This window comes from Hirundo rustica, chromosome 3 (assembly GCF_015227805.2).
Source record: "Hirundo rustica isolate bHirRus1 chromosome 3, bHirRus1.pri.v3, whole genome shotgun sequence".
Classification (NCBI taxonomy): Eukaryota; Metazoa; Chordata; class Aves; order Passeriformes; family Hirundinidae; genus Hirundo; species Hirundo rustica.
In genome coordinates, this window is record NC_053452.1 from 47,816,227 (window position 1) to 47,841,153 (window position 24,927).

Consider the following 24,927-nt stretch of genomic DNA (forward strand, 5'->3'; position numbering starts at 1 on the left):
GAGAGAAGAGAAGAGAAGAGAAGAGAAGAGAAGAGAAGAGAAGAGAAGAGAAGAGAAGAGAAGAGAAGAGAAGAGAAGAGAAGAGAAGAGAAGAGAAGAGACTGAAAAAAAAATGAGAGTGCCTAGGGAATATTAATCTGTCCAAGATAAAATAGCAAGCAATGTCCTTGCATAGCAAATGTGATTGATCTCGGACCATCACTCTGGCCCTGTGTGTAGAGCAGTATTTCTCTACATGTGTATGGAAAAACTTAGAACACTCCTAAGGTCAACTATGAACAAAATCAAGAGAAAGTCTCACACTAATCTTCCAGTCATCAAATACTACATGACATGTAAATATCAAAACATTTTTGTTTACTTTACTATAAATAGCTGCAGCAGCTGGCAGCAAGATGAAATAGGATTTCAACTGCTTTTATTCAATTAAATTGGCCAGATTTAAAATCTCACTTCCACCTACTTGCATTTTCCATTACTATATAACACAGCTCTTTGGCAAACAAGGAAGCAGAAATCTAATGAAGCCTCTAGACAGTTATTTAGCTGCTTTTAATTAATTATGCCAGCGTGAATTGGGAATTAGTAAACATTCTTCCTCTTATATCTCCAAAACTTGGTATGATCACAAAGGTTCAGAAGGAGGCTGTCAAACAGTAAGAAAACCACAAAAATTCATAGTAGCTTTAGTAGAAATTAGATAAAATAATTTATTAAGAAGGTCATTATAATGCAACTTATGCAATTAAATAATTTGCTTTATTTCTAAAAGTTATCAGAGTTCTCCCTAAAATAACATATTTTGCCCTAATTTCATGGGTAAATATCTTAATTGCATAATTTAGATTATGTCTGTCCTGGTTTGGGACAAATTCGGGAGAAAACCTCTGTAGAGGATCCCTCTAAGGAAGCAAACCCAAGTGGCTCCTCCCTCCAACCGGTCCGGTAAAAAAACCTTTTTGGAGAAAAGTGGAAAAAAGTATCAGACAGGTTTTATAAACTAGATTTTGGATTTCAGCCTTAGATGTAGCTTAAAGGCCATGTTACACCTAATCCTATTTTAAAAGGCATCTAGTTGAATTTTGTTTCATTGGAGTTAAAATTAAGACCTCCAACTTTGCACAGAGGTTGAAATTTCGCCTTTAATGATTAAAACAAAGGACGAAGGAGTGAATGTCATGCGAAGATATTACACTTAAAACAATTCTGAGTATAATCTGGAAACTTTAATATTAAAAGCAATAATTATTTCCAGTTAAAATAAATATCTTTGAAGTCAGCATCATGGAATCAGGGCTAGTATTAAGAAAAATTTAAATTTAAAAAACTCATTTGATGTCTTGCTTTTAATCAGTGATAAGGAAGCATCAATAGAGATCTATTTTACACAGAAAATACTTGTGTTGATCACACAAGTTATAGTTGAGTCATAGAATTATAGTGCAGTTTGGGCTGGAAGAGGCCTCAAATTTCATCTAGTTTCAACCCTGCTGATGTGGTCAGGGACACCATTCAGTAGGTCAGGTTGCTCAAAGCCTAATTCGAATCAGAAGAGATCCATTTTGGATCAGTATTATATTGACAATATCTGACAGGTTGCTCACAGAAACAACTTTACAGAACACATGTATTTTGTCATACCAATACCTAGTACTATCATTTATTTTTACAATCATTTTATTGTACAGAAGATTGTGCTAAACAGCAGCAAATTCCATACTTGTCATCTTTACCCAATACTCCAAGATGGACATTTATTTATAAATTAAACTGACACAACTGCCTTATATTTCCCAGGTAATTCAAATGTTTATAAAGTTTCTTAATTGCTAGAGTGAGAAAACATTAACTACTTTTTATTAAATCTTGCAAAATAATGTTTCCTTAAGACAATAACAGAGGAGGAATTTCATTTGGATATGCTTAGCACGATGAAACAGTTCTAATCGTTTTACCTATCTGGCTGTGTGAAGGAAGCACTATGTCACCAATACCATGGTAACATATTCTGCATCATAATGCTGATACCATCCTTCACATCAGTACCAGTCACAAACTTTGTATCTTCCCATCAAGTGTAAAAAACTGTTCTTTTTTAACCAGATGCCATACTACCAAAAAGGTCAGAAGAAATGACTGTTCCATCAAAGAAAATTGAAAATGAGTACTGATGTAGCCTACCACCAATCTACAAGAGACAAAATAAAATGGCCAAACTAGGAACATATTAATCACTTTCAAGACTGACTACCTGGAAATGAGACTGTTCAAACAGTACAGGCACATTTGTAGAAAAACAGCTCACTCCAGGTTGCCCTGCAGATCTGTGTGCCCTTGGGAAACACTCCTAACACATGCACTCTACACAGGATAATAGATCAGACAAATCTGGAAGACGCTTCAGTGGAAAAAAACATGAAATCCATTAAATCTGATATATCCTGTCACAACTGAATTGCAGACAGTACACTTCTGCTCACCATTTACAAAATCCCTGTAAAGGCTTTGGGCAAATAAAACATCCTCTTCACATGAACATTTACCATTGCACTCCTGGAACCACAAGAGTGGCTAGAAGCCCACTGATTGCCACACACAGTTAAGTACCCCCTATGCCGATTGTAATTGTAGGAAACCTGACCCATACTTTTTTTGCATGAGTATCACAATGTTAATATTACTGGTACTAAAGCAGTGTCTGTAAATTCTGACATTTTCCATTCTCAAAATGAATTTTGTTTCACTTTCTTTTAGTTCATCTGAGATTAAAGTCATTATTCCATTGAAATGTTACAGGGTCTGACAAGCTCAGATCAAATTCACTCAGTAGAAGAAAACTGGGAAGTTAGTAACACTAGAACTGAGGAAGGTTCATGAGGTTTGCTATCGAACAAAATGTGCCTGAACTTCTACCAGGCATATGAAAAATGAGAGTGTCTGGTGTCCCTGGGTTCCCAGTATGAGAGGTATGGTATGTGTGCAGGCGGTATAAATTACTTTTATTGGGGTTTTGATTTTTTGGGGTTTTTTTAAGTCAAGATAATAAATGGGGAGCGTTATACTCTTGCTCCTCTTCCACAGGTTTTGATTAATGCAAAGACTGCGAAGATAAGCATGACCTTTCCATTCCCTTCTTTATTCCTTCTCATAAGAGACTCTTTTCTCTGTTAGCAATCTCTGGCAGTACCTCCCCTTTGCTTGCAGCTCCCTGGTGCTGTTTCCCAAATGGCAATTGTTTAGAACATATTGTCTGGCTCCTGCTCTTTGCTGCTACCTTACTGCATATAATTGGGGAAAGGGCAAAACTGAGAACTGAAAAATTTTTCAAGTAAACTTTCATAAACTCAAATAAAAGCTCTAATATTTCTCTTCTAACTCTTTCAAGCAAGCACTGTGTATTCTCAAGGTCATTATTAGTACAGCAGCTGCTGGAGAGAGACTTTACTAAAGAGGGAAAGCTGGAAGATACATAAACAGATGTTGTGCTACTGAGCCCTCCCTTTTCATTGCACTGGATCAGTGACCACAGCTCACACAGATGCTGATGGGCATCTAGTTACAAATTAGTTACACCAGTTACGTGAGGAGACTACAAATGGTGAGAACTGAAACTGAAAAATCAAGGAGGGTGCAAATATCAAGGTAGACTTTTTTCATAACTATAAAACTTAGATTTAGTCATATATATTTTTGACTTCAGTGTAACTCCTAATGTCCAAGAGCAGTAGCAAGCTACTTCAGCAGACTGCCCAAACAAGCTGGAGCAAAGCAATGAGAAGACAGAGGCTGAGCATTCTAGAGTGGCTGCAGTAGCTCTGCTGGAGGAACCATTCAATAAAGAAGTGCCTCCAGCCAAGTTCAGCAGGTTTACAGCTATGAGAAAATTAAATAAGCAACACTCAGGAATAAAGGTACTTTTAAGGAACACGAGGATTATGTCTAAGTATATTATCTACACTTGAAGGCCTTTTCTGAGACATCTAGATAAAAAGTTTCCTTGGGATGACTTGAAGATGAAATGAGTGTTTGTGAATAACACCATTTCCTTGTGAAAAGACTGGAAAACTCATACTTCTCTTTCTCCCTTAGGAGAGAACAGCATAATTTACTATTAGGATGTTGAATGTTAAGAAATAGAGAAATCAAGTGTTTGCTGAAAGAGCATTGAAGAAATCAGTGCAAGAACCAAGTACAGGATTGAAAATTTGAGCTGATCCCTTTAAATCAGCTCATCTACCCTTTTTTTTCCCTATTTTTCCCGCTAAGGATTAAAGGAACTTCAGTATCTGATGTGGCCAGTCTGGTGCATTTCATGTCCTTAATGATCACTTCAAAAAATAAAAACACAATGTAGAAAAACAGAGTAGATTTTCCACATTAAGAGTAATTGGCAACATCAGCGGAGAGTCAGCACTTACTCTGTAATGGTCAATTCAACAACACATGTCTAAGTGCCAAACCACAAGCCCTTACAATTCAGTAAACTCAGTTAATTGCTTCTCTTCAGGTTGAGATCATGCTTATATTTATGCCTGAATAAAACTTCCCCATTAAAAATAACTTGGACAATTTCTGTTCCTTAAAATTTTACAGATGAGCTGTAGGCTGAAACACAAACATTTTTTGAGTACATATTGAATAGCAAACAATGTAACAGCAACTGTACATTGCATTGTGCACAGCTATTCTGAGCACATGATCTGCTCCACTGAAATAACTTCAAATCTGGTACAAATTAGCAGAATCCACCGATCATCTCCAGTTTATTTTCTTGATGGAGATCTATTGCAGCAAGCCAAAATCTTTCAAGTATTCCACTGAATATTATTTTCCATTTATTAAAAACTTGCATGGTTTTATTGACTGCCAGTTTACAAGTTCCAACTTGTTATTAGTTTTTACTGTAAATTGCTGTTTCCAGGTGAAAGCTTTACACTTATTAAAACACTGAAGTGAATGTTGCTGTCAGGCCTTCTTCTGCCTTATGTTCTCTCACTATCCATAAAGCTGCCTACTTCATTCTCACTCAAATGGTATGGAAGTTTTATTCCCTACGTAAAACAAAGGAAAAAAGTTCATTTCAAAATATTATTTTTTATATATAAAATGTGGTAGTGTCACTTTCTTCTTAGTAGTTCTGTGTTTTATTAAAGAATAATTGACTCATAGAGTTATATGATTTCATGCTGGAGAACAGAAGGCTCATGACATTTTTCCAGTGCTTAGAGGACAGAAATTCTCTTCACAGGGAGCCACACTGAGAGGATAAGGGGCAATGAGTACAAGTTGCACGGAGAGAGTTCTCATCTATTCAAATTTTTTACAGTGAGAACAAACAATCACTGGATGTGGTGGAGTTCCCATCAGTGGCAGTGCTCAGGATGAGACAGGACAGTGTACTCGGTAATCTCACTCAGGCTTGCCTCTCCATGAAAGTTTGGGCCACATGATCTTCTCAGGACCCTTCTAACCTGAGGTTCCCTGTGTGAATCTCTCTACTTACCCCTTAAATCACAATTTACCTGCCCTGCTTGCATGAGTAATTACATAGCACTGTTAGATGACGTGTGCAAATAGTCCTTACATTTTTTCTGGACAGAGTAGAATATACTCTGAAAATATGTGTTCCAAGGTCTACTTTATGTTGTTCTTCCAGGTATGTGGCTGATACCAGATTTAGACAGAGATGACAATTTTCAATCCAAACTAAGGCATTATTTATTTCTGCATCACAAAACTGCATAGCTTCACAAGTGATTTGTAACAGGACCCTATGGAGTAGTTTTAAAAGACAACCGGGTTAAATCCTGACACACGAGTTAAAAGCAACCAGAAGACACTGGAAATCTAAATTACGATGACAACAGATTGCAGAAATCTGGGGCTTTTCCACATGAGGTTCTAGATTGACTTGTCCAGAACCAAAATGAAAAGCAAGAAACTTATGGATTTGAAAAAAACCAGAACATTTTCAGAAGTTCTGTCATGTGAAAAGCTCTTGCTCACCATCTGTCAAGTTCACCGTCATCTGGAAATTCTGAGCATTACCCAAAGGAAGCATTTAGGGCTATTTGTTTTCTGAATTTAACCAGCTCCAGAATAGCTGACTTTGGACTAGGACCAAAATACATAAGACATTTTTGTCATTATGGATAGGGTTTTTTTTTTTTCATCCATGTAATCTGAGAGGATAAAACCCAGCTTCAGTTAAATTATTGTGGTGTTTTGGTTACATATGTTAGTAGTTTGTGTGTTTGTTTAATTTTAATTGGATATGAACATAAGGAACAAAGGAGACATGTTTTCTGTTTAGTAGAAGCTTTCTCTATTCCAAATTTTGCAACAAGCAGGTAATCTGAATGACACCCTATTCCAGTATTGCAGTTCTGGTTTGACAAATAAAGGTTAAGCTTCCACATCAAATAAACATAGCCTAAAAATCTTTCAAACACTGATAAACACAAATAGGTCAGTGTTTTGTAGCTGACAACTCAGAAATATAATATCACACTTAGGTCTCTTGAAGCCTCTACATTATCTCCAGGAAGCAAGCATACGACACCGCTCAAAGTTAGCTAAAAACGTAGTGATCTCTTTCACATAACATGTCCATATGTTGTGAAATGACTACTTCCAAATATCAAAATATGTATTGATAATTCCTCATTGCTTAAGTTGCAATTTTAAATACAGTGATATTGCCATCTGCAATGATCATACTTTGATTTCTAATTTGACAGAAAAACACATTTTAAAAGTAAAGACAAAAAATACCTTCAAAAGTGTTTTTAAAAATCCTGAAAGAAATCAAGGAAAAAAGCCATTTAGATAATTTTTTTTAAAAGGAAGATTATCTTTTCTCTAACCAAAAGAAAATGAGAACTTCATAGAATATTTTGTTCCTACAATTTAGCATTTTCTACTAGAAATGTTTATTCCTTTATGGAAAATTTCTGATCAGGTAATTAGATTTCTGTAAATCCAGGATATAAATAATAGCTAAATACAGTAAACAAACTGTGTTTCCTGCTGGGCACACAAAAAATCAATGGCAGAGTTTGGAACCAAACCTTTATTTCCATGTCCCAACCCAGCCGATCAAGCAATGAACTGCTCTTCATTCATTTCCTCTTTTCACTGATTTTTTTTGCATTTCATTTTCCAATTAAGATGCTATAGAAGTGTCCAAATTTAAGATTAGCTTTTAGTTACAGTACAAGAATGTATTTTAATAGTTCTATTTATTTTTTATATATTGAAATATTCTGTAAGAAAACAGCATGTATTTAACAAACTATTTAGCATAACACTGAGTAAATTTCTCACAGACTCAAGCACATTTTCTCCCAAAGAACTATCATTATCATTCTCATATTGTTTGCTGGTACCTGCTGCAATAAAATGGATAATCAAAATCCACAGATTAGTTAGTAAAATATTCTAAGATTTTAGGTCTGTTTTGCTATTGAAATTGTACTCATCAAATGTTGTCTCATCACTCCCACCACAGCAGAAAACAAAATCAGGTCCAATAATTTTGAAAAACAAACTAGAATCTGAAGATGAGAAAACCAGACAAATTACCTGGATCTTCTATTGATAAGTTCTTCGTTAACCATTGAACAATATCTGAGCCTAGGAACAAAAGAAAAGGCATTTATAGATTAGTAAATTTTCTCTCACTATTCTTCAGATCCCTGAGGCAATTCATATCGTTCTTCCATGAAAGAGATCTACATTTTTTTGCTCAGTCTATCTATAAAAAACCCCACAGGCCATTCTATTTTAGTTCAGCTTCTTTTTTTGGCTTCGTTTTAGCAGTAAAACACAAAACTTCTTTCTTTAGGATAAGACTTATAAAAAGTAATAGAAGTGCACTGAGTGTGCAGTAGTAGTCTGCATTTTAAAAATTAACTTACTGCAAAATGTACATAGAAAAACCCTTTATCAATCTAAGTTCCTGACACCCCCTCCCCCCTAACCCCTTAAAAATTAGTTTACCAGTAAAGGCATATTCAATTACCCACATGTGGACTACAAGCATATCAAATTCCACCTCCTGGCTAAGCTCTTGACAAAATTAATTTTTCCCTTGGTGCTAAGGTGATTCTTTACCACTCCAGACTCCCTTGCTCTCTATCCCTTCATTTATTGCATATCCTTTTCTTTCTATTTAATTCCTGCCTTATTTTAAGGTCCCATGCTATTGCTTACCCTGTAACACTTTTGATACCAGATTTCTTCCTGCCTTTCACACCGAGTATCCTTCCAACCTCGCCTCCTAATTCCTAACCCATCTGCTCCTCTTGGGCATGCAATTCTACCAATGGCACTTCTATCACACTTTGTACTTTATGCCACAAGCCGAAGTTAGCCTTGCTTTTCAGATTGAAAGCTACAGTTGAATTTCACCCACTGTGAACATGATTTGCAAAATAAATTATGGAGTGTTACTGCAGACAAAATTCCCAAACCACATTCATAATTTGAGCAACTTAAAACAACCAGATTAGCTTAGAGGGAAAATGGTTTAAACACTGAGGGATGTTACATCCATGTTCTTCAAGTTTCATGTTATGCCAAATTCAGACACACAATGTAATAGAAAGAAACATCACGTTTCCTTATACAACCAATATTTAAGTTTCTCATCCATTTCCCAACAATCATAATAACAAAACTCTTTTATAAACCTTAAATTTAAAAGAATAATAAAAATCTATACAACTTACACAAATATAAACCAAACCAAAAGAACAAAATCTCTTGAATGTACTATAATATATAACATCAGTGGAGTATATTTCCCCTGTCACTCCTTAGATTCAGATTTCTTCCTGTACTTCACAGACTGCATAATATCCTTTGCTTTTCTTATGGCAATGAAAACAATATTTTAAAAAGACATTTCAGAAAAGAAAGAAAATTTACTTCTCTTTCTAGCTTTTATTTTATTGCACTTAATGAATAGCTTTATCATGTATTTTACAAAGCCTCATTGATTATATCATAGCTTACCATGTGTGTATGCATTACAAAATTGATTACACAGCAGTGAAAATCTCTAGAGACTTAACAACCATGTCCAGAGTAAACAGTTTTCATTGCTACGCTAAATGTCTAAATTTTGAGAGATTTTAAACTGCAGTGGCAGAATTTCTCATAGCATTTACATGGCGTTATTCCTTAGATGAGGCAATTTGCCTTTGCATGCTGTTGGAGGTATACAAAATGTTTCAGACAGATATTCCTACCCTAAAAATATTTTATTTTATAAATACAATTCTAACACTTTTTTTTAAATACATATGAAATGTACAAGGTTGACACTGAAGGAACAATTTCAGTTTAATATAAGATGAAACTTCATAAATCTCAATGACGCTGTTCCAAGCGTAGCTATATTTTTCTGTCAGCTGACTAGATAAGTTAGTCAGCCCTAAATATTTTTCTAAATCTTCAAAGATCAAAGGCAAAAATTAGAAAGACAATGTGACATTTTGAATACTGATTTTTAACTTTGTCTTTCAAATCTCTCAGGTACTATATGGGAAAAAAATATTCTGTTCTTTCCATCTTGCCTTCAAGCACTTTTTTCCTTTTTGCCTCTTAAAAACTTTCTTGCAGTGACATCATGTATTCCTCAGTCCTCAGCTCCTGTCCTCACATTTGAGTATACATGGTCTGCAGATCAGAAATTTCACCTCCATATGTTCCAGTGTCTTTTGGCTTATTATAAATAATAGTGGGAAATCAACATTCTTGAAAATGGCATAATCTGATCATGCAAGTTCATTGATGCTCTATTCACACTTTACCTTGAAGCCATTGCCCTGACCCAAGAAAGCATGGACAGGAGTTTAAGCCAGCTATTGAATTTGAACACACTGATGATTTCAGAGGTATGACTTTCCGTGACAGATGAAGAAATATCAACATCAACACTCTCCTTCTAGTGTGAAGGCTATTCAACTAAAACAAACTTGCAAGTAATTTTTCATATGGCAAGTGAGAAACATATCAGTTCATATTTCTTCAGGAGATCTTGGGGCCAACTCTAGTCCTAGAATAATAAAGGTATTAACTTGTAGATCTTGCTGAGTATTTTTTTTTTAAGTACTAGTTTTAACATTTAATCAACAATATTCTTTCCTTTAATTATTCCTGTGCCCTTTTCTAAGGTTTATTACTTATGGATATGTGTTTCTAAAAGCAAAACCATTACTCCAATTTCTTATCTCAGGGAAAAAAAAAATACATAAGGCAGCAAAACAGGTGAAAACAGGAAAATAATACTTCCTGTGAGTGAAGCTTTGAAAAAAACTGACCAGTAAATTCATGAGTTTTTATGCACGACACTTCACATCTACAGGAATTATGATCCAAGACTATAAACTTCATTATTTGTAAACAAGAACTAATACTTATAGAATGAAAAATCTTTAATCTTCAAACCTGAATCTGTCTTATCACCAGAAATCTAGCAAAAAGACACACCAGTCAGATGATAAAAATTTCATGGAAGCCAACACCTTGGTACTGGACTCACCTGAAAAGGAAAATTTTGGCAGTCCAAAATATAAAATGTTACCTGTGTCAGATACTCGGGTTTTGCATTCTGTTTAATGTGTGATATCAAAGACCCAGCTATAACATTTTCAAAGCAGATTCTCAAGTTCTCCAGGTCTCCCTGCCTCACTTCCAGCATGCAGCAAAAAAAGGCAAGTTGCTATTGGATCTGCAAGGTACAGAAGACTTAGTAAAACTGCTGACTGAATTTTGAAATCCCAGCAAATAAAAGTGGAAAAAGCAAAGCAATATTTTTTAATAATATCTTAAAGCTAGCAAAAGCAGAAAACATTTGAAAAAAGGGGGCTTTTTAGACATTGAGCCTGAAAGCCAAGAGTGAGATTCCTTAAATGCCAGCACCTATCCATAAAGGCAATAAAATTCACAAGATCTTACTCAACTCCAAAAAAAAAAAAAAGACAAACTTTAATCTTCTTTAAAGAAATAGGCAAAAACATGTCTATATTCATATACAAATGAAAAAGACTCAGTCATGTTCTTTATGAAATGTACTTGTTGAAAATTCCACAAGTGATTAATTTTAAATGAAATGATCCAAAAATAGCAGTTGCTGAGGCTGTCACAGTATCTTAAGAAAATATTTTTCAGGAAAGTATGCTCTCTGAACTCTGCAATACTAATTTCCAAGTCATAAAGGCCAGGGCAATGCTAAGATTACCTTTCAGAGAAAATCACCTATTTTAAACAAGTCCTTACAGAATACCTTTTCAAAAGGTGCTGGTTCTGACCTATAGAAAATTTCACAGGAATTATAAACCAATGCTATGCATAGATCCAATGAGCCATGTAAGCCTTGATCTGACAGAAAGAAGATATGATAGTAGTACTGAAAAAGAAAAGCAAAATTCAAATTGCTCTCTTTTTTAAAAATCAAAAACCTATCTAGTGGAAGAAGAGACAGCTGCAAGAAAGTTTGTTTTATTAGTCAGAATCACAAACCAAGACACTACTGAGACAATTCAATTATGCCTTACTTCATAAAGAGGGAGGTTCAACCTTGCAAAGAAAATAGTATTTTTCTGTTGATATCTTCATTTATAACTAAAACCTATCCTTCTTTTTACTTTTAGACCTCAGAGTATTTGCAGATAATGAAGAGCAGAAAGCTCCCCAGCATTGCTGATACTAAGAGAGAGAGTTTTGCTGTTGACAATTAAGGCTTTCGCAATTTGAGCTCTCAAGAGCAACATAACCATCACGGTTGTGTTTGCCCATCACTGTGAAATCTGGGCGTGTTTGGTGCTGAAAGGCAGGAGTGGATCATTCGGGTGCCTCAAGGGAGCCTCGTGGTCGGCTGGCTCAGCTTCAGTGCTTCACCACAACCTAGCCAGGAGAACCTGGAGCAGGTTTTGCACAGCAGCTCACCATACAGATAACTTAATAAACATGACTAGAAAATATCACTGTATAAATTTAAGATAAGACTATTACTAAATTTTAAAGAAACAGTAAACTTATTATTTTTCTTTCTTGGTTATATTGAGAGAGGAGGGTATTGGGTCATTTTAACTTCTGTCTTCAATACCATCACTTCGTGGTGATACATCAGGAAATTAAGTTTAGTCACTGATATAAACTTCAAAATCCTTGATCATGACTAAAAAAAAATGTAATGTGCAATTTCATTTCTCACCACTGATTCAGACATCGGAAACACAGAAAGTGGATTAGATGAGCAGGGAGATTGTGAAAGCCAGTGGTCTCAGGCTTTCAGCACTAGCAGTTTTCAAACAAAAAATTGCTATCTATTGGAGAGTAGGACTCTGAAAGAAAGGCTTTTAACCGGTAAATGGGACAAAAATTATCCGCATTCTCCCTGAAGTTTTCATAATCACAAACCATAGCATATATTGCCACATGGATATTTTACAATTTCTTTTCTTTATCTGAGAAGAAGAGTTTGTGTATGAATTCTTCATGCATATATCTGAAAGAAATCAAGTACTAGTTACAGGCAGAAGGGCAGAGGAAAGAAAAACAATGGCTATATTATATTTGGCTTAAAGTATGGAAAAATACATTATTATGCAGTACCTATACTGGATCATTCAGACTAATTTTTCCTATGTCTATTACAGCCAAGCAAAGAGAGGCTTTGCATCACTTGATCACAGTGTCCACAGAAAGGTGAAAGAAGGATGCAGGGACTCCTCTCTGAGACTGGGGCTGTAGAAGTGCCCAAAGGATCATACACCCCAGAAATTTTTCCAGCCTGTATTTTTAGCTACTAGGTTTTTTCTTTATTTTTGGTATTCTTTTGGATTAATGCAAAATAGATTTATAGATTTAACTTGGCAGAATTTTTTATCATGAGCAACAACAGAGCTGACACTGATAATTTGAATACCCTGCGGATTGCACCTACATATTTAACCTTCTGACCTTTACTGTTTAAATGGGTTGACTTTTTAAAAAGAAAAAACATCATCGATCAGAGTGCAATTTGATTAAGGAAATTATTTACATCTCAACTTTTACACACAATTTTGCCACTTCCTTTTTCAGAAATACTGATGAAAACAAATGCAGAAACTTACTCTTTTGATTTATTATAATTGAAAGTGGACCACATATTTGAGTTCTGTCAAGGAAGATTGTACTGTTAAGTACTTAAGGTGCAGATTTAAAAATGTCATCTGAATAATACTAACTGTAGAGAGAATATGATATATTTTAATGAAACTACTCAAGCACAAAAGTAATTGCAGTTTTCTAGTTTTAAAACAACATAAGCTGAAATATAATTTTTTTCCAAAGTGAAGGTAGATAGAGGAATTTGCAGAAATCAAACCCTCAAATGAATCATCCTCCTGCTTTTGAGTTGGATCCTTTCTTTCTCAGCTGTAAGCAGTCCTATGAAATATTCAAGCCTAGAAGGGCAGAAAGGATCCATAATTCTGGCTAGCCTAACTTTGTGAAGAACAATATGCTGCTTGATACCGTTATGACTTTCTGCTTTAGACAGGAAAACTCATCTACATTCATATTGTGAAAGAGCTAATAAGGAATGCAAAAATCTCTTCCACTTCCATACCAATATGAAATAAATCAATGATGCCGACCAACAAATTTCAGTAATGGAAACCCTGGAATCACACTCTGTCTCATAACCAAGCTTCAGAGCAGAAATCTGGTTTATAAACACTAAAAGGAAAATTAAATACGGCTGCGTATCTGTGCCACTCTTTACTCTAAAAGTGGCAATCCACACAGGTCTCTGTGTCCTCCAGCACAAGGGATTGCTGCTTCATTCCAGCAACATTTATCTTTAAAGTTTCCCAGAAGACATCCTCTACTTAGATCTCTTCCACAGCCACAAATGACCATTTTACAAATGACTCTAGCTGTGCATAATTGGCAATATACCAGGAACCACTGATGAAACCCCTGTAATCCCAAGGCTCTTATCCCAAGAACTAGAGATTAGCATCTTGCTGAAAAAAATTGCCCCATGCTAAACATTTGCAAGACAAGAGTGATGCTGTTTAGAAAAACTAAGTTGCATTAAAGCCCTGTACAGCCTGTCTACTGCAAAGGAATTTTTATGCTTTTCTTCAAAATTTTGCAAAACCTGGTGATCTTGATGAATGTTAATAGAGTATCAGTGTGCACAGAATGTAAAACTTTAAAAACTTGTATGTAAAAAATATTTGTGGGCAAAAAAGCCCATAAAATATAAGTAGAATTTTGAATACCATAAAAATGCCCTGAAGAAATTTCATTTATGAGAAATCCTCACATCCAAAAAAAAAAAAAACCAAAAAAAAACCAAACCAAAAAACAAAAAAACCCCACCCCAACCACAACCCACCCCAAAAAAAAAACAGAAAAAACCCACACTTCATTTTTAACTACTGTACGCTTTCTTCAAGCAAAACTTTTAAACACTGAAATAAACAAGGAGACATCAATGAGACCTACTTGATTTCTTGTTCATCAGAAATCTTAAATAATGCTAAAAGAAGATAAGAAGATAAGTGATTTCCAACTTCTCTCATCATGATGCCCCTTCCTTTTTCTCTCAATCAATTCCTTTTTTTACCTTTCAAACACCTGCAGACACATTTGAATACTATCAAGAGAGAAACAGCCAAGAATTCAGCTATTCATCATGTTCTCCATTACCTTTGGGAGCTCAATCTAAATCACATTGTTCAAAATAGTTCTGGTTCCAATGCCAAGTGGAGAGCAGGAAGCCTCCAAACACCAACTATAATGGCATCCATGCTCTTCCCAGCCACCAGTGTGTACTGTGTAAATCAACAGGCAATGAGGCTGTTCCGCAATATCAAAGCCCTACCTTGTAGGTGAATGCCCAGTCACCAGCTTAAAGAACATTTTTTTCTATCTTTCTCAATGATGATGTAATTTCTTTTCAAAAATAATGAGAAAATACACATGGAAGAGAAAAGTCTCTACTGTCTGCTAATTACATTCTCTAAATCATGAGGCAGCTTAGTCCAAACTTCTTCTGGCTGGGGTACTCTGGTTGTGGCTCCTTTTAATTCCTTTAACTGGAGCTGTAACTCTTTTGCATTAAATAGCTTGAGAGATGAGAAAAGTAAATAAATTATTTACAGCCCTGTAGGACACCCAAGTGGGAAGCTGAGTACCTGGAGTCCCCTCCCTACTGCTGTGAAGTCTGGTTAGTGGGAAGTAGAACAGCACTGGCAAGTGTATCCTGGCGGAGAACGCCTCAGGGTATGAATGTAAGAGCAGCAACCCTCAAGAAAAGCTGAGAAGGAAATGGAGATGTGACTCCCATGCCAAATTTGACCTCCCATTCCTGAAACAACATATAAAAGGGGAATAGTAACATCACTTTTGTCTAACTGTCCTGAACTCTCACTCTGAAAAAGTCATCCAAGATTATTTCTGGAAAACTGGCAATGTATTCTTAAAAGAAAAAATTGCTACTTGCCATAAATAGTTTACCTAGCCTTCTTTTTGTATCTACTGGATGTTTTACTGTGTCTTCCTGACAACTTTGTATTGATAAGTTCTTCCTCTCATACACGTGTCAGTAAGGGTTTGCACATTGCACTTTGATAATTTTCACAGCGCAGTAAAAGCTGTCTGAGTTCATCTCTGCCACAATAAACTCTTCAGCTTTCTTACTTTTTTATATCATCAGTTTGAAAATAGAATGTAAAACGAAAAATTCTCCAAGTTCAAGGAAAAAGTTTTGTGAAACTCTTGTCCATGCTTCAAGCAATTATGTAATTTTTTCATATTTCCACATTAATATCTCTAAGAAATACAATATTTTCCTTGAGAAATGTTTCTTCTAATTCTTGTCATACTGGTCCCCAAAAGACACCCACACACAGATGGCAATAGAAGGAAGTCAGGAGCCATGTAATTTCTGCTAGACACTTTTAACATTCATGGATGATTTTCACAGGGGAAAATCCTCAAGTCCTAATTCGGGGTAATGGGAATAAATAAATAAATTATATTAGACTTTATTTGGGATTTTGACTCCAGGAAGAAAGTCAGTGGGGACACAGTGACCTGCAGTTTTGACATCTGCCCAGCAACAATGTCAATGTCCTTCCTCACAAAGTGTTCCTACACAATAATAGTTAATTTATAAAGTTGGTTTGAAAACGGGTTTTTCCACTGTTGCTATTTCAAAACACTCTTTCAGTGACTCATGCTTTTACTGTTCTCTTCTCTTAAGACTCTCAAAATTGATGTCCAAAAACACCCCTCTTTGATCAGTGTAGATTTCCTGAATAACCCAATCTATTTAATTTAGTTATTTTGACAAAAATACACCTTTTAGAGAGATTTAGTGATGCTTAATACAACAGCACAATATGATGCTCTGGAGAAGCTCCTGAACCACAAATTTCCCAAGAATTTGATCATTACCCAGCCAATTCTCACACATACAGAAACCACTCCAACAGGAAACTTCTTCTCGATAAAAAAAAAAATCTACAATACATCAGTTGCACAAAATACGTTATCTTTCAGAGACACAATCCAGTGTAGGGAAAAGGGCTATAACAGAAAGTCTGAAAACATGAATTTTATAACAAAATGCCAAGAAATTGCAGAACAAAAATACTATGTTTTGCCAAAATAGTCATCTGAGTGTTTCAGTTCTTTATTCAGCAGAAATAACTAGGTCTGTTCTCAAAGATGTAAAAATCTCCTAGTTCTGCTCATGGTAGCTCTTTACACATGCACTTCAAGAACCCTGACACAATAAAGGTAAAATTTATTAGCTCTTGAGGAAAATTACCAAATATTCATTGAAGTATAACTTCTAGTGACAATTGAAATTCCTTAACATGATTTATGGAGATTTACCAAAAATTGAGATAGACATGAACTACTATTTTAATATGCAATCAACAGCTCTTGGGTTTAAAATAAACTTAATCATATCATCCATCATAAGTAATTATATTTCTATCTCAAATTGAAAATTGAAGTATGGTATATGCTTAATGTATATACTCATGTGAGTATACACACCAGTCATTTTATATGCTCCCATCTGTCACAAGTAAAACTCAGAAAAAATAAATCCCTCTATGTTTCAGTTTACCAAGTTCATTCCCTTGCCGCTGTGTTTCCCAAGGGACATTCACATCAGCATTTGTAAGACATAAATTGCAGCCCTGTAGCTAGTATTGGCTTTTTCTCTATGACATTTTTATAGAAATTCAAAAGCCATCTTTCTGATTTGACAAGCAATGTGGTACCACATTAATCAAATACATTTTTGAAGCAAAGTACTTTGCTTTCCATCAGTATCAGGCAATGTTCATAGAACCATCACTAACGTCTTCATTTTAGGAATGTCTCTTGGAGCTTGGACAAAGAAACAATCTCTGCAAAAAACTTCATTTTTCTCCCATCCCTACCCTCACATTCATTACATCCAGAGCAACCATTTAATAATACAAATCCATGACTTCATGGGAAGCATTTGTAAGTTTATGTGGAAAAGCTGGAGAGACTGGAGTTCCACCATCCATTATAAAGTAGAAGAATGACAAAAAATTCATTATTCTGAACAATCCTGGACCACTAGCCCAAGATGAAACTTTCAGTATTTATTTCGACAGCAAAGATAATAGCTCCTCACACTATGCTGTGGATTTTAGGGGCTAGGGAACAGAGAAGTATTCTGAAAAGATCAACCTGTAAGTACTAGTGCAATAAATAATACTGCATGTCCTAGAGTCTGGAGTCTATTCTTCATGTTATTTTAATGTACATTTTAATGTTTTATTTCTTTAGATGAAACAGGTGAGAATTGATGATGTCTTACTGTGAACATAGGATGGGTCTTTCCTACTTGTGAGTACAGAAGCTCTTTGTAAAGATGAGACTGTAGTTCATTATTTTTTTCCTTCTTCACAAAATGCAGTAAAAAATTAGGTTCATACTGTTGCCTAGGAGTATGCAGTGACGTGAACACTACTTTTAGCACCTGTTGCGTCTTTGCTGTTTACATTGTCAGAGTAAGAATAAATAGTAACAAGATGTAAAATCACCCTTGGTGAGAGAACACGTATACACAACCATTTACCTGCCTAACCAAACCAGTCCTGCCCCCCTTCCCAGGCCCTGTACAAACCATTTATTCGACTTTTGGTTTCCTCATGTAATTTTTGATGACTTGTACATATTTCATGTAAAATTGTTCATGACCACCATTTCTTCCTTAACCACTGACTGCAGACTCAGGAAGAGATGATATATATATTCTCTTGCAAAAACAAAGGCAGGGTCAGTAAAAAATATAAAGCAAATAGATATCCAGCACTAGGATTACTGTTCACTGGTGGAAGGCAAAAGTATACACAACTCTTGCGTTGAGGGCCTGGAGACAATAAAGATTTACCAGTCACCTAAGGAATTGTGCCATCTGCACGAAATATGGTCCCAAGGCTGGGAGGGAGAGGGCAAGAAGACATTTGGGAAAAACATGTTCTTGCTCAATCTTCTTACAACCTTAAAAGAGCTAAAATGAATTCATCAACAGATTACAAAAGAAAACTAGCTGCCCTCCCCTGCAACAAGAAAAGACCAACAAAACCCCATAATTCAAAAATTTAAATTTTTTCTTCATCGATAAACATACCTTATTCAATCTGGCACCAGCAATTAATATGATTCTCCTGCTACCTTACTGTCAGATAAGAAATCAGGAGAGAGCAGAAAAGGGTGCATTTGCTTGGACTAGCGAATAGCTTGATTATGGCAGTATGCAGATCACTTCCCCTTGATAGCCTGGGAACAGAACAGTTCTCCTCTCCAAAAATACAGGGGAAAGGTAGTGGTAATATGACTGGTGAGAGTTTTTCTTGACGCAAAACAGGATATAAATCACATAGAAGGGAAGTCTTAAGTAGCTTATCCCCTTCAAATTTCAGCTTCACTTTGAATGAGGCAGGTTTATACTTAGAAATTAAGAATACACTAGGCTGTTTTAGTCCCCCTTTCTACTACTCCAATTCTATCTGACCAAGCATAAAACTGAGCTCCTGTCAATAACCAATATACAAAGAAATGCCTGCTGTAGCACTGTTTTCAACAAATAATGTCCAATGGACGGGAACAGGCCAGCCACATTAACAGCCAGTAAAACCTGCTTCACTCAAGTGAAAGATGACCACTCTATTCGTCCTGCAGCACACAAACACAGCAGCAAGTCATATCAGCCAGAAAATATCAGAATAATTTCTTCAGCTCAAATTCATTACTCTCATCTTTTATTGACTTAACAAAGACTATGTCTCTGGCCATTGCCATTTCTGGAACAACATTCCTTGGTTTTAAGTAATGGCTCATGGAATATATTTATATGTTTTGTTTTGGATTTCCTTTTTTTTTTTTTTTTTTTTTTTTTTTTTTTTTTGGTAAAGAATGCGGTTGCTTACTAGTTTAGGTGAGTATATTAAAAAATATCTATAGATTCAACTTTAAAACTGTCTTCCTTTCTTACTTTAGTATTGAGTTTTCCATCACATGTTATGCAGTCTAGAAATGACTGTCACTCAGGGAAAGGAAGCAACAAGGTTTTACTACTGTTAATACACTTTACCTTTCAGCAATTTTTCCTTCTCACATGTTTAAAATTATCATTTAGCTTGCTTTATGAAAGATGTCCTTGCTAGTTAGTGTTTTCTTGTTTTTAGCAAGCAAGCTAACAAAGGTAAAAAAGTTCTTGTTCTTCAAATAAGAATGTGCACACAAAGAAAATAGAGGAAAATTACAGCCCTGAGCACAGGTTCTTAAGACGAAGCCTCCACAAGTAACTCTTGTTACATACATAGCAAATACAAACATACAATGCTTTAGTGATGCCTAAATTTGATGTACTCTATACTTAGTAAAGATGATGACCATCAAACCAAGCGTATCAGTGAAGGCAAATCATCCGCCAGAAGTAGGAGTTACTCTGCTGTTTCATGTTGCAGAACCCATTCAGTAATTTTAATATGGAAGCTTTTTATACTAATTGCTGTTTGAACATGTTGGAGTCCCTCTGCTAAAGACCCTACAATCAGCATTTCTGATGTAATAATTTAACTGAATAAAGATTTTCTGTGTTGATCATGTTCAGTGGTTGCTCAATAAAGCCCCCGACTTGCTATTCTCTGAGTTTCCCCAGTCGAAATTGTACCTTCAAAAGGATGCTTCGCGAATCACAACACAACCAGAGACACCAGAGTTTCTAACTTTGCAGCACACTTTGAGGCTCTCAAACTTCATTTCAATATGAAGTGGAAACCCAACATCAAACACCAAAGCTTTGCACAAACTGAAAAATTAAAAATATTTTCCTTTAATGCTATCAAAATGTGTGATTCAACAGGGACAAAACCTTTTTCTTAGCATAAAACAAACAGAATTTTTCATCTTCATCTTTCTGACTCATGCGACAGCTTCTAACAGGAGTATAATAATAAAACAATAAAAAAACCCTCAGTATTTCAGTACTTTCTGATAATGGCAATGTCAAAAAAAATCTCCTGAAAAAGTGTGGCTCTGAAAACATTTCACAGCAGAAAACTGGTTTTCCAGATTGTAGTGGTTTCATGATCGCCAAATTTCGTGTTGTCAAATGTAGCATAGTGGTCTTAGTGTTTATTCTCTTTCTGTGGGAGAGAGATTAGGAGAAAAGTAAAGCAGGCCCAAGCTTAAAAATAAAAAAATAGTTTTATTAACACACACTAAAAGAATAGAAAAAGAAAGTTGGGGAAAAAACTAAAATAAAACAGAACGAAACTCGAAAAACACTCTTCCCTCCCCTTACAAACTGTTCACTTTCCTACAAAACAACATAAAGAGACAAAACTTGTAATTTTCAGTCAGTTTCACCATTTGGAATCTTTCATCAATTCTCTAGGAGAAGAGTCTCTCTTAGAGTCAGGGATCCTACTGATAACTTATAACTCTTGTGGGTTTTTTAACTGTCACAAAAAAAACCACCCGGAGAAACCTGCCTTTGTGACCCCTCGCAGGAGCAGTCTCCCAAGCTGCTTATGGGTGATGGGTTTTAGACTCTTGCATGTTGGGGTGTCACCTTTTAAAGATGAAAAAAAATCCAAAAGCAAAGGATTCTTCATCTCAAGGTACAGAGATATCTTCTTACTTCTCCACTGGCGCAGAGGGCTTCTCATCTCTATCTCTGTTCAAGCACCATACGAGATTAATATCACTTAGTCCATCACAAACACGTTTGCTGAAATCCACACGCAAATCTAAACAATCATGTCCCCAAAGCGATAATCTATATATAAAGTTCATTTCCATGGCTCAGCCAGGATGGAATGACAACCTCCTCAACCCCCTGTCCCAATAGTCTTTTCACTCTCACTCCTCTGATTTCATGCTGTTTCTTCTCTATGTTCACTCTGTCCCTTTCTTCTCTCTCTCAGGGAAGGGTTAAGCCTTGGAAGCTTTATGTTGCCAGGAAAGGGTTAAATCTGCCCAGTCTTTTTCATTCTTGCTGCAGCTCATAATGTAACCATTTTCAAGGCTGCACTGGGGGGGGGGAGGGGGGGAAGAACTCACACAGAAACATCAGAGATCAGAGCTCCCAGGCAGTCCAGAATCACAAAAAACAGGCAGGATCATAAATGCCTTCTCAGCCCACCCCTCCGTGTAAATCGGGGAGGCCTCAGCCTAAACGGGGCCCATAGCTCTTATCAGGGGCCCAGGAGAGATCCCTCCCTGCTCCAGGAAGGTTTGGAGAAAGTAGCTGTTGTAAAGCAGCAACCTCTCCTTCCTCCCACACCCGGGATGGAATCCGGCCAGGCCTCGGACCAGCTCCCCCCACAAAGGCTGGGGGGGAGCAGCAGACCCAACTCGATGTTACCTCCCTCTCTCTCTCTGGCCAAAGGGAAAAGAGGCGACCTGCCAGAAATCAGGGGTTTTTTATATGGGTGCTGCCCAAAGTCACAATTGATATTCTCAGTGGTCAAACCAGATGCCAATATTCCAACTAACCTTCTGATAGGCCCCTGTCCTTTCTAAAGCAATTTCCGGATCCTGACCCGGAAAATCATTCCGCATTCCTCTATGACTAAAAAACTAAACTGTGCTAACCCATGACACAGATATATCATCATAAATTTTCTTAATGGTTAATTCTAAATTAAGGAGGTGTAGAAGGCTTGAACATAACTAAGATGGATGTGCTTTATTATCCTATGATTCTATGATCTCTTTGACAAGACCAAAGGACAGAGCCATAGGATCTGCTAGATGGAGCACTCAGGGACATTCAATTGATAGTTTTAGACACAAGAGATAAAATGGGAAGAGAATAATGGGCAATTTCATCTGCCTTTTTCTCATAAGGTGTTAGCTTGTCAATCATTATCAGAATAAGTAAAAACTTTTTTATTCCACGGTATATCTTTAATAACTTGCCACTTCCATTTTAACCTTAACTAAATTCAAAGACATTCTTATTGTGCAATATAAACACTATGAAAGCAGTGATAGCTCTCCTTATCTCATACTGTGCCTCTCCCTTGTCGATGAGTCATCTCTCCGCTTACCATGTAGTAAAGAAAACAGATGAGCCTTGAAAAGCTAACACGTTTTGCAATTTTATAAGCAAATACCGTTTGAAAAATGTATATGCAAAATCACAGCTCCTGTAACTACTATACCAGTTTCCTGACAGTGAGTTATATACAGTAGAGATGAAAATATTTCGGAAGTATCTGGAATTTAGTTTCTAAAAGATGTTTTCTTTGAAAATAAGAGTAAGAGCAAACTTACTATTTTGGCAGTTTTGAATCATGTCCTTTTAAGCTTTAATTTCCAATCTATTTTTAACTCTGGTGCTATGCTTACAAGTAATTTCTCTTTATTGAATGATAAATCAAAGGGAATATTATGAAACCATTCTCTGTCTTAGTTGCAATGGGAAAATCCCAAGTATCTCCATTAACAGTCGCTAAAAACATTTCAAAAGTTTCAAATCAACATAGTTTCAAGAAGTGGTTGAAAAAGATATTAAAATATGGCTCAAATTCTTCTCAGCTATGAGATATGTTGAGACTTACAGAAAATAAATGGCAATTTAAAGTTGCTTTAAGAAACTTAAAATCTATTTCTTTACTCCTTCTAAGGCCAATATGCATGCAAAACTGTGGTGAAACCATAACCACCTAGAGCTATTTACTTCTAACTTCATACTTAAAACTTCTCTATACAATACTGTACATTGTTATATTCATCTGCACCTTTGCTACCTGACCAGGTGAAAGGGATTTGCAAAAAATGGCTCCAACCCTTCATATTGTTTAAGAAGCTGTCCAGATCATCTCTCAAGTATCTTCCTGGGCTGTGCAAACTAAAGCAACCATGCTCTAAATAGGGAGTGATCACACTCTATAAAGAAGAAACATTCAGACTATTCTGACATAAAATACATTTGTTTTACGAGAGGCATTAGAAATGCAATGATATTCCCTCCTTCAAAAACACTTTGTTTGATGTATGATTGATGCCTTCACACGGAAAAGTAGACAAATGCTGGTAATTACAATCATGTATGTAAAAACCAGGAGAAGCTCTGGTCCCTCCTCTCTGTGTGCAGGGAAGCTGAGGGAGGACAGGTCTCTGGGGTGTCAGACAGGGAGTGTCTTAGGTACTAGATAGGTAACTATGCTGAAAACAAAGCAAAAGAAAGACAAGTTTGGTATGTACAAACAAGTGGGATGAGGTTATTGAGGGACATATTATTTGAAGGATCTGCTGTTGTCTTGGGTTTGACTGATGTGGTTGCCTGCACCAAAGCTGGTTACCTATATTTGGCACAAGGGAAAGGATGTGACAGAAGAATGATCACTGCTTTAAAAAGCTTTTCAGCAAGGGAAACAACAATGCTCAGTTTGTCAGCATTGTCAGCAATGCTCAATTGCACTACTAAAGTGAATGTGATTTCCTAAAGATGTAAAACTTACAAAGTGCCCTTCAAAGAATTACAAAAAATTATTTAATTGATTTAGAATTTGTACAATGGTATATGGAAGAACTCCAGCAACATTAGATCCCCTAGTATTACTATGATGAAGGGAGTACACAGTTCACTTTATAGCTGTGGTAATGGTCAGAGAGGCCAAATGAAAAGACTGCTGCCACAAAGGGAGAAGAGTTACGCCAATGATGAAAATCCAAGAGAGTTAAGCTCCACTTATGAGCTGTAGGTTATGCTAGTATGCCTTTGGCAACACCAGGGGTTTTGGGTTTTTCTTTTTGGAGGGGGTCATGCATTTACAGGAGGAATACTATACTCATAGTATACTCATAATATTGGGGGGAAAAAAAAACATAAATAAGGAATGACAAATTTTCATGTTGCTTCAAATGGGAAGATTCAGGCTTAATAGCATTGATTGTTAGCCTTCTGAACTATTGCAAGCACTTCTTTAATAATGAATGACCCTTGAACTATTTATTTATAAAAGCCATGCAAGATACAGGGAACATACAGATAAAGGTCAGTGTTTAACATGATGAATTCAGGCAGGACTTCCAAGTATATCAGGCTTGTTCTTGATTTTATTTTGTATGGAAATTCTTCATATAATTTGCATTGATGGCTGGAAACAAGTTAAATGGGTTTTCATGCCTTTTATTATTATTATTATTTATTTATTTTAATTAATGTTAACATTCATTTTGCCAGGTTGGTTTTTTTTTTGTTTGTTTGGTTTTTTTTGGTTTTTTTGTTTTTTTTAACTGTTATTTAAGTAGGTGAGGGGGAATATAAACTGAACACTTGAGCAATGAAGAGTTCAACTTCAGGCTTTCTCTCTAATTTTGCTGCACTATAAACATATATTA

General features: G+C 35.9%; 1 protein-coding gene across 1 annotated transcript in view; it reads right to left on the reverse strand.

Annotated features, from left to right (window-relative positions):
• Positions 1–24,927, reverse strand: part of RGS7 (regulator of G protein signaling 7) — a 198,649-nt gene that overhangs the window by 60,492 nt on the left and 113,230 nt on the right. The window contains exon 4 of the mRNA XM_040057722.2: positions 7,585–7,635. Coding sequence (XP_039913656.1) covers positions 7,585–7,635 — 51 coding nt within the window. The remainder of the gene's footprint in view (positions 1–7,584; positions 7,636–24,927) is intronic.